General features: G+C 44.3%; 1 protein-coding gene across 2 annotated transcripts in view; it reads left to right on the top strand.

Moving 5' to 3' along the window:
- The window catches only part of MID1 (midline 1), a 184,599-nt gene that overhangs the window by 102,972 nt on the left and 66,902 nt on the right, over positions 1 to 14,725 (top strand). For both annotated transcript variants that reach the window (XM_047765353.1, XM_047765352.1), the window contains exon 3: positions 773 to 868. In XM_047765353.1, the coding sequence (XP_047621309.1) occupies positions 773 to 868 (96 nt within the window). The remainder of the gene's footprint in view (positions 1 to 772; positions 869 to 14,725) is intronic.

Genomic DNA, 14,725 nt, shown 5'->3' with positions numbered 1-14,725 from the left:
TCAATGTCCTGTGATAAACCATCATGGAAAAGAGCATGAAAAAGCATGTATCCATGTGTATAACGGAATCACTTTGCGGTACAGCAGAAATTAACACGACATTCTAAGTCAACCCTGCTTAAATGAATTTTTGACGATTTTGATGTTCTAAAGGAATACGGAATACTTCTAGACTCTTAAGGAGAATAGTGATGTGAAAACCGTAGCGTCCAAGGAAATGTGATCTGGCGGGCATGGGTGGATGGGCATAGGATAGAAGCATGCCCAAATGTGTATGATGAGAACTTCTTAGAAACACCTGTCAATGGCCATAGTGTCAGCAATAGCTAGACAGTTCTGATCGTCCTCCAAAGTGACTGACCTCAGCCTGCCCCTAACGTGGTCCATGCTAAAGATGCAGTAGTGGTTGGTGTGATGTGGGGACATATTCCTTGTATTGTTGCCATTTCTGATTGAGGTAACGGCATTAGAAGTCCAGTTACCTCTTTGCTCCCTGGTTCACCACGTGGGAATAACCTCTGACTAATTATTCAGTTTAAATATGCCTGCGTTAGCGCAGGAAGGGGAACAGAAGAGTGAACTTTGGACATCTCGCAGCCATCTTTTAAGTGTGACGTTGCAAAATCCAGTTTACATCGAGAGACGCTTGAAAGTGCACCGATTTCATTGCGATTTCGAAAAAGAAGTGTATTCCTTTTCCTGAGTGTAATTTTGTGCATACGAAAGTATCCGAAGTATGCAGAGTAACATTTTCCTCTCTTGTTTTGAACAGCAAAACTTAGAGAGTAACCTCACCAACCTTATTAAGAGGAACACCGAACTGGAGACGCTTCTGGCTAAACTCATCCAGACGTGTCAACATGTTGAGGTGAGTATCTATTGGTGTTCCTTTTCCTGTGAAAACTGCTTGACCACGGCTTTTATACCCTCACCCTTTATATTTCTAAACTGGAAAAGTTCTTAAAGGTAGATTTTTGCAGAAGCCAGATAGCTAAGATGGATGAAACGAGGAGTTCCCCAGTGGCCTAGCGGGTTAAGGGCCTGGCCTGGTCACTGCTGTGGTGCAGGTTCGCTCCCTGGACTGGGAATTTCCGCATCCTGTGGCCACGGCCAAGACAAACAAACAAAAGTGGATGAAACTGGAAAGGAACTAGAAGCTCAGAGTGTCTCTCCCCATCCACTGCTTTGTTCTGCGTGCCCCCTATCACAGCTCTCCCCGATCCAGCTTTCCTTGGCTTTCCGATTATTGGAGGGTTTAAGCACCTTTGCAAGGAACAGCCCGTAAAAGGCGGCACATTAATTTTCTGGGACTGTTGTAACAAATAACCGTGAACTTGGCTGGCGTGAATCAGTCTCTCACCGTCACGGACGTCCAGCATCAGGGCGTTGGCAAGGCCTTGCTCGCCCTGGAGGCTCTCAGGGAGCATCTTTTGATGCCTCTTGCCACCTTCTAGGCATTGCAGGCAGTCCTGAGAGGGCCTTGGCTTGTAGCTGCATCCCTTCAACCTCAGCCTGTTGGTCGCTTGACCTTCTCCCGGCGTGTCTGTGTCTCTGTCTATATCTCCTTCTCAGGAGGATGCCACTCATTGGATTAAGCTCCGCCCTACACCAGTGTGAGCTCACTTTACCTGGATCGTATCTGCAAAGACCTCCTTGCCCCAAAAGGTCATATGTGCAGATACCAGGGGTTAGGACGTGGACATACCTCTTTGGGGGTGGGAGGGGTAGGAGGGATACAATTCATCCCACTGCAGGTGTGTATTAAATACATCTTGGTTATCAGATACGTGTCCATGAAACTGACCCCCCACTGCAGCATGTCGGGATTAAGTCAGGGGTGTGCAGACAGTGACAGCCAGGGCAAGTCGCGGAACCCAGATCCTTCTAACCCTCCGCTGAGGACCGCTGCACTCTCGGCAGTGATCTTTCCAGGACACATTTAGAGCCGTGCTGATGGAAAAACATTGTAAATAACAGTGAACAAGCATAATGTTGTCATTATCATAGGGTAAAGGGAATATGCAGTATGGTATTAAAGAGAGGAACAAAGATGACCAACATATTATGTTTTGTTCTTAGGATGTGATGGCATCTGATGTTTAGGACAAATGCGAAAGAATTCTTTCTCTTCAGCAAGGGAAAAAAAAAAGGGAAAAAATTCCCTGTGTTTTATGGGGAGCGCTTTCAAATGCTTTTTGAATTGGGTGGTTATTTCCTTCAATTTCAGCCCGTTACTCCTTAAAGCATTAGTGTCTGGTTTCCATTATGGCCCGCAGTGATTGCTGAACAACTGTCTTGCTTCTAATGCAGTACGATTATGGCTTGAATTTACAAAATGCTGCTCATCCTAGCATGTAAAATTATATTCTATAATGTTCAGTCATTTCACGTGATAGATAGATGTGTCATTCAAGAAATTTACAAGCAGATTCTGTTTTTCTTTCAAAAGGTTAGGGCTTTAGTTGAGATACAGGCTTTTAAAATAAAGCCGAGTGACTTGATGGGGGCAGCCTTTCAAAGAGACACATGTATGCTGTTAGCAGTTACTCTAGACAAAGAGTAAGGAATATTCATTCCGCCCACTGTTGTTACTTCTGTCTAAATCCTTTGGAATGGAAAAAAAAAATGTTTGTGGGTGAATAAACTGGGAGCTTGGAAAATTAATTCTAGATCGAAGTTAAAGAAAATTAACCAGACATAGAAGAATGATACCAGCAGTGCCTGTTGTTAACGTGTTCCCTTATTCATAGTTAGTCGTGTTCTCAAAGGACGATGTTTTAAAAATGTGAGCATCTAAATCTCACATTAATCAAATGAATCTGCCTTGAAGATTCATGTAATCTTTGATGAAGGAACGATCACGATGACACCGCTCACTTGAAGGAGGCTATCAGGGAGTTCCCTTTTGGCCTGGGGGGTTAAGGACCTGGCATGATTACTGCTGTGGTGAGGGTTCAGTCCCTGGCCTGGGAACGTCTACGTGCTGTGGGCGTGGCCAAAAATAAAAAAGGAGCGTGTCAGAAACTGATACATACAGTCATGAGGGGAGGGATGGTCAGGGAAAAAGAATGCTAGAATAAGATGGCTAAATTAGATGCAAAACTAGTTAGTGACCTACAGGGCAATAAAATCATTATATTCTGGCAAATTAAATTGCGTATCATCCGTTTTCTCCAATTCACATTTCAGTTTTTACAGAGACTCAGCCTCTAATCAGCGGTCAATAGAAAGTCAAACTCAAACCATTACCTTTGGAATGGAGAAGCAATGAGATCCTGCTGTATAGCACTGGGAACTGTATCTAGTCACTTATGATGGAGCCTGATCATGTGAGAAAAAGGACGTGTGTGTGTGTGTGTGTGTGTGACTGGATCACCTTGCTGTACAGTAGAACATTGACAGAACACTGTAAACCAGCTATCATGGAAAAAATAAAAATCATTAAAAAATAGTACAGAGCATTAAATATACCCAAAACTTACCAAAAAAGAAAGAAAGTCACACTCTATTACCTCCCAGCCTAAAGAGTGAGATGAGCCCTGCTTAGGCTGCCTTGATGGGCTGTGCTGTAGTGAGACACCAGAAGGGCTCCCCTTCTTCTTTTTTTGCCTTATTTCCAAGTTTGGGAGGATTTTAACTTAACATGTCCTGTTCTGGACACTGTGGTTCTGTGAGCTGCATTCACCAGACACCAGTTTCTGAGTGGGGGCATACATTTTTGCCAGCAGTCACCTACTTGGGTGTATTGCCCCGTGCTTGGTGCCAAGGACCCTGCCCACACGGAGCTTGCTGTCTCCACCGAGATAAAAGAGCAACCGCAATACAATACAAGAGAGAAAACTAGCTGCCGTAAGAGGGGTGTGGATTACATACTTGGGAATTAAGGAGAAGTGAGAAATTTCTTCCTGCTGGGGGCTGAGGGCGATAGGACACGATCTCAGCCTGCCTTCAAGAGCATATAACATTGGCACCTATGGAGAGGTGGCAGGGACACTGTTGGCAGGGCCAACCCACACCTGCGGATGGAAAAATGAAGAGTGCATGTACCCAAGGCCAGTAGTTCCTTCTCTAGGAACGGAAGGTGTATGAGGGTGGATAAGGAGGAGCTGGCCTTGGAGAAATGAGAGCTCAGTGGACTTGAATATTGCCTCTGCATTTGAACTTGATTCGATCTTGAAGGTTTGGGGAGGGTTTCAAGAACGCGAAGGTGTGTGTACATTTCACAGTTACACTTGGCATCCCTAACTCTTTTCGAGAAATGATATTTTTGGTTGCCGGGAAAATGGTATGGATATCTTGATGCAGAATGATCGCACATCCAAGGGAAAATGTGCCAGCACTAGGAAACGTCAAAACAGGGAGTGGGCTTGCTTAGGCATCAGCACGACAGTCTTTTGAATTCAGTGCAGGGGCGAAGAATTTCGTGCTTCACATCCTAGGTTCCTAGACTGCATTTCTTCCTTTTCCTCTTCCTGAGGGTGTCCTTGTGTTGGGGTGTGAGCATTCCACGGGAACATAATCCCCATGCCAGCTGGAGCTCACAACACTCAAAACACAGCGGCACCTCTCAATTGTTGAAAATGAAATCAATGGATTTCCACCAGATCCTGAGGAAATGCCACATCCTTATAAGTCCACACCTCCTTCCTGGGATTCACTTCTGCTTTTCTTTAGAATGAAAAGAGTTGGAAGGTCTCCCTCCTCCAACCCCATTGTTTTCATAACTTGTTTTTAAAATGAGGATAAGCAAGTGAAGTGGCTTTTTTGTCATTGCTAATATTTTTTACATTTTTAAACATTTTTATCAGAGGTTGGTTGATTTACAGTGTTGGGCCAATTTCTCCCGTGCAGCAAAGTGACCCAGTCTCTCTCTCTCTCTCTCTCTCTCTCTCTCTCACACACACACACACACACACACGCATATCTATCTATATATATCTTCCATATGTTCTTTTTCTCATACTATCTTCCATCATGTTTTACCAAAGAGATTGGAAATAGCTCCCTGTGCTGTGCAGTAGGACCTCATTGCTTATCTATTCTCAATGTCATAGCTTGCAGCCACCAACCCCAAACTCCCCGTCCAGCCCACTCCCTCCCCCTCCCCCTTGGCAATCACACGTCTGTTCTCTATGTCTATGAGTCTGTTTCTGTTCTGTAGAGAGGTTCGTTTGTGCCCTATTTTAGATTCCATGTGTAAGTGATATCATATGGTATTTGTCTTTCTCTTCCTGACTTACTTCACTTAGTAGGAGACTCTCTAGTTGCATTCATGTTGCTGCACATGGCATTATTTTGTTCTCTTTTATGGCGGAGCATGTTCCATTGTATATGTGCACCACATCTTCTCAATCCATTCCTCTGTTGATGGGCATTTAGGTCACTTCCATGCCTCGGCTATTGTGCATAGCACTGCAGTGAACATAGGGGTGCATGTATCTTTTTCAAGCACAGTTTTGTCAGGATATATGCCCAGGATTGCTGGGTCATATGGCAACTCTATTTTTAGGTTTTTGAGCAACTTCCACACTGTTGTGCCTAGTGGTTGTACCAACTGACATTCCCACCAGCAGCGAAGGAGGCTTCCCTTTTCTCCACACCCTCTCCAGCATTTGTTACTTGTAGACTTAGTGATGATGCTTTTGATAGTAAGTACTATCAAGTACAAGGTACAGACTAGAGAATGGAGGCTCTGAGACCAAGGCACTTTAGGACTCAGAGACAGAGGCACCGAAATGGCCATATCCAGTGAACTCTCAAGAAATGGGTATAATTTGGTGGCTGGGATTCTAAAAACTAGTAGGTTTGGGCTACTGAGTTTTGTTTTCTTCAGGAGAAGAATGCAATAGAAAATTGCCTTGGAATGAGTTAGGAGTTAGTTATGGGGTGCAGAACAAGCCCATGAAAAGTGGTCAAAATTTGGGTCAGCTGCAGAACTTCGCATTTCTAGCTCAAATACAGACTGTCCATCTTCTCTTTCTTCTCCCCATTTTCTTTTGAAAATCAGAGGACCTAGATTATTGGTTAAGCAGATACTTAGAATCACTGATGCATATCATATTCTCCACACCTTCTGAGAATCCCCTTCTTTCATAGGGAACACAATACGCATACACGTAATAGATACTCATTTTGGGAATTACAGGTAACCAATGACTGAATCTACTATGAGATGGTAGAGAAAAACTATGAGAGAATGACTAATTGCCACACATTCTGTTTGTATCTTGTGGACACTTATCTGATCTTGGATGACATGTATTCTGCTAGGGGCCAACTTGAATGTCCAGAGTCCTAATCCATTGTCACTTGCAGGGATGGGTTAGATTCCCACCCCATACGAGCCCTTATGAAAATATTCTTAAGGTATATTTAGCGTCAGATTCTGGAACCACATCAGGCAACCGACAGTCATCCATGGCTCTACATGTAACCGGTTCTGGAATGAGGATGGTATGATAGTGCAAATATGGTGGCATCAGAAAGTGGATTATGACAAGCCCCTGTGGTAAAGACTGGTCTTGAAGTTCAAACGTTAGGATTCTCAGGACAAAGGAGAACAGGAACTCTTGGGTTGTGCAGAACTTCATCTTCTCTGGAGAAGGTTTATTTTTTGACCAGTGCATGTGTTCAATGGCTTTGTATCCACTTCACTCCACCAAGTTTGCTAAAACTGACCGCTCATGAAGCAAATGTAGCTGTTCTCAGTGGAGGTGAAGTTTATCTGTTTACTAAGGCAGTATGTAACACATCCTCGAATGTCTTCCTTTTAGATTCAGTGTTCTTGCCTGTACAAAAAAATTGATCTAAAGGATATAGGATCCTGTTACCGTCTTGGGTATTTTCATGAGGAATAATGAGAAGACCTCAGTAGAACATTGTCCAGTATTTTGGAATAAGAGGTTAATCTTATGAATGAATGACTATAAGCTTAGTTAGTTTGGTTTTACTTGCAGAATAACATTCCCAAGTTTCAGCTTTGGAATTTTTTTTTTTTTTTTTTTTTAAGGGCCGTACCTGCAGCATATGGAAGTTCCCAGGCTAGGGGTCGAATCAGAGCTGTAGCTGCCAGCCTACGCCACAGCCTCAGCAACACGGGATCCGAGCCACGTCTGCGACCTACACCACAGCTCACGGCAGTACCAGATCCTTAACCCACGGAGCAAGGCCAAGGATCGAACCCACAACCTCACGGTTCCTAGTTGGATTTGTTTCCACTGTGCCACGACAGGAACTCCCAGTTTTAGAACTTTTTTAAAAACCATGATCCAAACCCTTGATCATGTATAATCTTCCCAGTTTGGATGGAATGAACTATTGGGTCATATTCAGAATCCTATCAGGTGGCTTGGATTGGAGCATGATCACATATACATGCCCCTAAAAACAATCCCTCTGACATATTTGAATTTAGTAATGCAGATTTCCAAGGCCAATCGTTAAATAGGAAATAATCTGCCTTAATTGGGGGCCCAAATGGATGAGCAGTAGGAATGAGAGAGAAGACCTGGTTTTATTGATGTATCTTTCTCTTTTGGGCCATGCCCTTGGCATGTGGAAGTTCCTAGGCGAGGGATGGAACCTGTACCACAGCAGTAGCTCCAGCCATAGTATTGATACAGCCGAGTCCTTAACCACTAGGCCACCAGGGAACTCCTACTGATGTATCTTAATGTAGTTTCTCCCCATAATACTGGAGTTCTTTATGATGTCTCCTCTAGCCTGTTCCACAGCCTTCTTGCCTTGAACTGTTTAGATGCTTGATTAGAGCAGCAGGGCTGTTTCTGGCATGATATAAAATCTGGTGACAGATTTTTTTTTTTTTAATGGCCGTTGTAGTTAGTTCTAACCCAGCTTCCACCTGAGATGGTGGTAGTTGGATGGATCCAGGTGAGAGAGTCAGAGGTGTGAGAAGAATACCTCCCAGATGATGAGGTGACAGTCAGGTAGAAGATGGGGTCCCATCCTTGCTCCTGCACGTGCCACTCAGGGACAAGCCATAAACCCAACCATCCACCCATCATGTTGTTACTGAACTCTTCTGTTTCTGGGTCTTAGGATCTGGTTTAAATTCTTTTTCTCAATACAAAATTGCTTTGTATGCTAATCAAGCTGAAATGATCTCTCCGTAGAATTACAGATGATGAGAGAAACGGGACACATCTTTTTACCTTCATTCGATTGACGTCTATGTTGAATTCCTCAACGTTGTAGGGAAAACTGAAGAGCTTTGTTCCAATTTTGAAATTCCCCAGCAAAGCAGTTGAGTCATGCATATAAAATGTTTGCTAACAAGAGCGCGATTGTAGCTCTGGTTATTTTTCTTTGAAACCGAAATATGAAATTTTAAATTCAGCTATTTCACATGCCTGAGGCTACCCCAGAATGGACAAGGCTTTCAGTAAGGAGCAACACAAATAAAGATTTTTACCACCAAGTGAGGTCACTTCCCGGCCTAGGAATTTATGATAGAGCTTTCCCTGTGCTTTTGAAAGTGTTTTCACTAGATACAACACCAGGTTCACATATACAAGGCGATGAAAACTATCATAGGAGCCTCATTCTCTGACGAGGCAAGCTCACTGTTGGGCTGCCTCAAGTTCAGAGACACGTTCTGTCTCTTTACCTAGGTTGGGAAGATGGGGCCTCATCCCTTCTTGCAGGTGTTAGGAGGAGATGGTTGCTGTATCCAGTGGTTACAGCTCCACAGCCAGGCGTAGCCTCTGGTGCAGGGAAAGCAAAAATGGTAGCACTTCAGCAAACACACATGAGAAAGCACAGTGACCACTTGACAAAACTCTTCCTATCTTTTCTTGATGTCATCATCCCAGTGGCCCTTTGAGGTAAATGGCATTCAGATGGCCGCAGAGATGGGACTTGAAGCCAGACAGAGCAAGGATCAGCCAGTAAAGAAATGGATGGAATCCAATCAAGTAGTTAAAGCCACCAGAGTGGTTATTGCCCCTTAGCGAGCCAAAGCGGAAGGTAGCATTGTCAGACATGATTCCCCATTCCTAGGGGGGATTCTCGTGACCGGAACATGCTCATCTGCTGGGGAATCAGTAACCCTGCCCAACCCACTATGGGGAGAACCCAGTGAGTGTACCAGTAGGACCAGTGAGAACCAGTGGTACCAGTAGAACCAGGGAGGTTCCAGGTCTTATGCATTATTCTCAAATCTTTGACCTGGTAACCTCAGCTTCTTCAAGATGACCAGTTTATTTCCGTAAGGAAATAAATTTCCTTTTCCCCTCCTCCCCTGGAAGTTGGAGAATGATATATATATATATAGAAAGCCTTAGTAGTATCCATTGCTCGATATTTTGTGTTACCATTTAGGACCAAAACATATATTTTAAGAATTTGTAGCTTTTAAGAGAATATGACATATGACAGAAATTTGACAGGTTGGCTTTGAGATTCTAATCTGAAACATGGAATTTATTTTAGACTTCTGATTTTATGTTGAACGCCTAAAATCATTGGTTTCAAACCAATATTAGAATGTTCCCGAGAAATGGGGTTCTCAGTACATTTGTAAGTTTATTAGCTTTCTAAGAGCTATGTAAGGACTTGAGAAGGTTTACCTTGTTAGCGTTTTAATTTTGTCCCGTTGGACTTTTAAAGTGCTTCCATAAAATAAGTTGAATAGGTGATATTTATAAATGCAATTTAAAATGTTACGAGAATTTGGTGATAAAAATCTGACCAATAATTACCCATGAGGGTGAGAATTGACTGGAGCAGGGGCTTGGGGGTACTTTTTGGGGTGATGGGAATATTTTATATCTTGATTAGGCTTTTGGTTTTTATGTCGGTTATCAAAATCTGTTACATTGTCCCATAAGATTTATGCATTTCCCTTTATGTAAGTTTTACCTCAATTTTGAAAGTGTTTATAGGAACGCAATCAATTAATTTATAGAGGGAATTGACTTTTTAATGGAGTTGAGTCTGTTCAACTTGAGTTAATCAAGCATTGACTCAGAGACCCCCTGAGAGTGATTATTCTTGGTTTTATAAAATTTCTTGAATTTATGAATAGAATAACGAGATTCATAATTAGAACTTAAAAGCTAGTTCTACAGAGTGATTTGTTGATATAGAGAGAGTCCTTGGGCAAAAATGCTTATGGTTTTCAAGTGCATGTCTGTTCCCTTTCCTAATTGGTCAATCTCCTTGCAAAACAGGATGGTATCTTTTTTTTTTTTTCCCCCCTTAGAAAATGACCAGATGGCCACTTGGGATCAAATGAAGGGAAACCCTTTTAAACCCTTCCATAGATGCAAGATGGCCAGTCCATCTAGGTCTGAAGATGGCTTATAGGGAGACGTTTTCCACATCAGACTCTCTTGATACACACACACACACACACACACACACACACACACACACTCTGCAACCTCAGAGTCAGCACCTGACAAATACCTGAATTCTGTGATCTTTCCTCTTTTCTTCCAGACCAAATTAGATTCCCTTTCCATTGATTGTCCTTTTGGCAAAGCCCATCTTGTACAGTGACAACGCTCTCCAATTTCCCTCACATCTCCCCTCCTACTGACTTCATAAGTCTTTTTTTTTTTTCAGCCACACCCTCACATACAGAAAGACCCTCGCCACGATAGCCACCCGAGCCACAGCAGTGACAGTGCTGAGTCCTTAACCTACTGGGCCATCAGGGAACTCCCTGATGCCATGCGTTTTACTACCACGAGTTTCAGAGAAAAACCCTAGGAAAGAAAGCATGGATAGTTTCAAAGAGAGGCAGTACAGACCCGCTAGATCGAAGATACAAAGGGAGGAGTGGTTAATGAATCCGACTAGGAACCATGAGGTAGCGGGTTCCATCCTGGCCTTGCTCAGTGGGTTAAGGATCCGGCGTTGCCGTGAGCTGTGGTGTGGGTCGCAGACGTGGCTCGGATCCCGCGTGTCCGTGGCTGGGGTGTAGGCCAGTAGCTACAGCTCCGATTCGACCCCTAGCCTGGGAACCTCCATATGCTGCGGGAGCGGCCCAAGAAAAGGCAAAAAGACGCACACACAAAAAGATACAAAGGGAGTCAGAAGAAGGTGAGGTCTAGGAAAGACCCCCCCCCCAACCCTGCCAAAGTTCAGCCCCTCGATTCACCAATCAAAATAGAATGGGAGCCATGTATGCAATTGGAAATTTCCAAGTAGCCATATTTTTTAAAAAGTAAAAACAAATAGGTGAAATTAATTTTACTGGACTGTTTGACCTGATATATTCAACACGTCATTTCAACATGCAGTTAGTACATCAGTGATTCATGTGTGGGTTTTTATCCTCATAGCACATCTCAGTTCAGACCAGCGCCATTTCGGGTGCTCAAATACCACGGGTGCCTAGGGGCGGCTGCATTGGACCCCTACAGCTCTAGAACTTCTGTAGGCCCTGGCTTAGCAGTTAATTATGTGTGCGCAGCTGGCATGTTTGTTCCTTGTTTCCCAGTAAAGTCATTTTCTCCAGAGGGCAGAGTTCCATTTCTAGTCTGGTGCTTTGCCCATTGTGGGTGTGCAAATAGAAATGTCTCTTTTGTTCCGTCGCTCCTAAGACTCTTGCAGTGATCTCTGGAGAGCAGTGACTTTTGCCGCGTATACTTTAAGAGAAGTAAAATTTGCAGCCGAGAAGCAGAGATGGCCCCGAAAGTTGAGTTTGCTGGCAGGATCAGAGTAAGTCCTGCAGTAGGATTCGTGTGGTTCCCGGTTTTATAAATCGAGTTTGCAAGGGGAGCGTGTCGGCTAGTGTATTTCTTTTTTTTTTTTTTTGTCTTTTGTCTTTTTTGTTGTTGTTGTTGTTGTTGTTGCTATTTCTTGGGCCGCTCCCGTGGCATATGGAGGTTCCCAGGCTAGGGGTCGAATCGGAGCTGTAGTCTCCGGCCTACGCCAGAGCCACAGCAACGCGGGATCCGAGCCGCGTCTGCAACCTACGCCACAGCTCACGGCAACGCCGGATCGTCAACCCACTGAGCAAGGGCAGGGACCGAACCCGCCACCTCATGGTTCCTAGTCGGATTCGTTAACCACGGCGCCACGACGGGAACTCTGGCTAGTGTATTTCTGATGCAAAAACATGTTTCGTCTTCTAGCCTGTCACCTGGACATGATGATGGCAAAAGATGGTTTCCTAAAGGAAGGCAGTGTCTTTCATGTCTCTGGCATAGCCTTGATCGAACCTTCTGGAAAGAATGGCTGCCTCCGTCAACAGTGCCCACAAATGCCCATAGAAAGAGAGCACACGCCCTGGCTAACCTCGACGAGGGCTCTGGCTACTTAAAGGATGGCTTTCCTTTTTGCAGAATGGAGTCCTTTTTCCTTCTCTTCAGGAAGTGGCCTTAAAGCAGTCCTCTTATTTGCGGTCTTGCAAAAATTAGAACGATGCCCATGGGGCCTGCCTGTAAGGGTTCTCTTAAACAGTGAGAAGGCTCTGTTCTCGGTAATAAAATTAAAGCAAGCAGTGTTTCCATTACCTGGCAGGATGCCGTCTCCTCGCCACCCCCTGCTCCTGACAAACATAAACAGAACATTCCGTTTCCCAGGTACGGAGGTGAGACAGCAACATCTGTCAGCAGCTGACCTTTCAGATCCTGGATGGAGCAAGAGAGAGAGAGAGGGGAGCATCTTTGTGCTTAAGCCCTAACTGGAGTGCTTCCGGTTCAGTTTTACTGTAGAAAATGGCATATTGAAGCGTAAAGCTGTCCAGCCAAGAAGAATTTGACCCTGAGTTGAAGGGACAGAAAAGCGACGGGGTCTCTAGATAAAGAAATAGATGTATTTTTTCGTCTGATGCAATAGCTTTCGTGCATTGTCTTGCTCTTCCGGGCCACTTTGCGTGCCCTTGCGCAGATGGAGCCCCATTTCTGGTCAGTTGCAAATGGAAGATGGTAGGTAGATTGGGGCCCCACAGAGAGGACTGACCAAGGTGAAGCTCAAAGGCACTGTCAGATGCACAGTCTGTGTGGCTCTGAAAGCAGTCACAGGGCATTGGAGCTGTAGAACAGACTGGGCGACCGTGACACCAGGGTCCCTTGACCTCCGTGATAGCTCTTCTTAAGAAATATCCAGATTGCAGCCCCCTGTAACATAAGCACCCCTGTCTGTAACGGTCAGTGCCGGGCCCATGGAGCCCTCACCAGTCCCATGGCCTTGGGCCTGAGAACTTGCAGTCTCAAGAGGTTAAGACTCTGCCTGGGGGCTTTTCCCACCCACCTCCAGCTAATCCCACATGGGAGTTCATGCCTACTCACCCCCAACAGCCTTCACCCTGGCCCTGCTGGGCACTATTGGACAAGTCCCCCTCTTGGTTCTCATCAGCTGGCTCGTTCCGCACTGTTTGCCCCAGTTACCCATTGGGACTCATCTCCATTTGACCACAGTGGTCTCGGCAGAAGCACACTTGACTGGCTCCAACCTTTGCTCCTCCTCCACCTCCCCACAGCCCTACTGCTGTTTCCTGGTGACGTCTAGAACCTCCGTCCTAGTCTCAGGCCCCGCTCCAAGGAGAACAGAACCACAGACCTCCTCCTCCCAAATGGAATGATCAAACAAATCTCTTTTTTTCTTTATTCTTTTTAAATGTTATTGAAGTATAGTTGACTTACAATGTTGTGTTAATTTTAGGTATACGGCAATGTGAGTCAGTTATACATAAACATAGGTCCATCCTTTTCAGCTTCATTTCCCATATAGGTTATTACAGAGTATTGAATGGAGTTCCCTGTCCTTGTTAGTTACCTGTTTTATATATAGCAGAGTGTGTATCTGTTAATCCCAAACTCTTAATTTATCCCCTACTCCCCACATTTCCCCTTTGGTAACCATAAGTTTGCTTTCAGAATCTGTGAGTCTGTTTCTTCTGTGTGTGTGTGTGTGTGTGTGTGTGTGTGTGTGTGTGTGTGTGAGAGAGAGAGAGAGAGAGAGAGTCTGGTTCTGTTTTTTAAATAAGTCCTTTTGTATCATTTAAAAATCCAATTTCACATATAAGTGATATCCTGTGATATTGCTCTCTGACTTCACTTAATATGATAATCCTTAGGTCCATCAATGTTGTTGCAAGAGGCATTCTTTCATTCTTTTTTATGGTTCAGTAATATTCCATTGCATATATGTACCACTTCTTCTTTATCCATTCCTCTGTCAATGGACATTTAGGTTGTTTCTGTGTCTTGGCTGTTGTAAACAGTGCTGCAATAAATGTTGGGGTGCAGGTGTCTTTTTGAGTTAGGGTTTTCTCCAGGCAGATGCCCAGGAGTGGGATTGCGGGATCATATGATGGTTCTATATTTAGTTGCTGTTTTTCCTTTAATTTAAGAAGAGGACTTTATTGACAGGACAGCCTTCCAAAACCATTTGCATGGGTGGGGAACGTGGCTTGAAAAATGCGTGACAGATGACGTCGAGGCAGCAAGACTGGGGAACAATAGCCAACTTCCTACTGTGGGAAAGGTTATGTTTAGTTTTTTAAGGAACGTCCATACTGCTTTTTATAGTGCCTGTACCAATTTACGTTCCTACCAACAGTGTAGGAGGATTCCCTCTTCTCCAACCCTCTCCAGCATGTGTTGTTTGTCGACTTTTTGGTGATGGCCCTTCTGACTAATGTGAGGTGACAGCTCATTGTAGTTTTGGGTGTTGTTTCTCTAATACTTGATGGTGTTGAGCATCTTCTCATGTGCTTTGTGAACATCTGTCTGTCTTCTTTGGAGAAATG

This window comes from Phacochoerus africanus, chromosome X (assembly GCF_016906955.1).
Source record: "Phacochoerus africanus isolate WHEZ1 chromosome X, ROS_Pafr_v1, whole genome shotgun sequence".
Classification (NCBI taxonomy): domain Eukaryota; kingdom Metazoa; phylum Chordata; class Mammalia; order Artiodactyla; family Suidae; genus Phacochoerus; species Phacochoerus africanus.
This window is presented reverse-complemented; position numbering and strand designations above follow the sequence as displayed.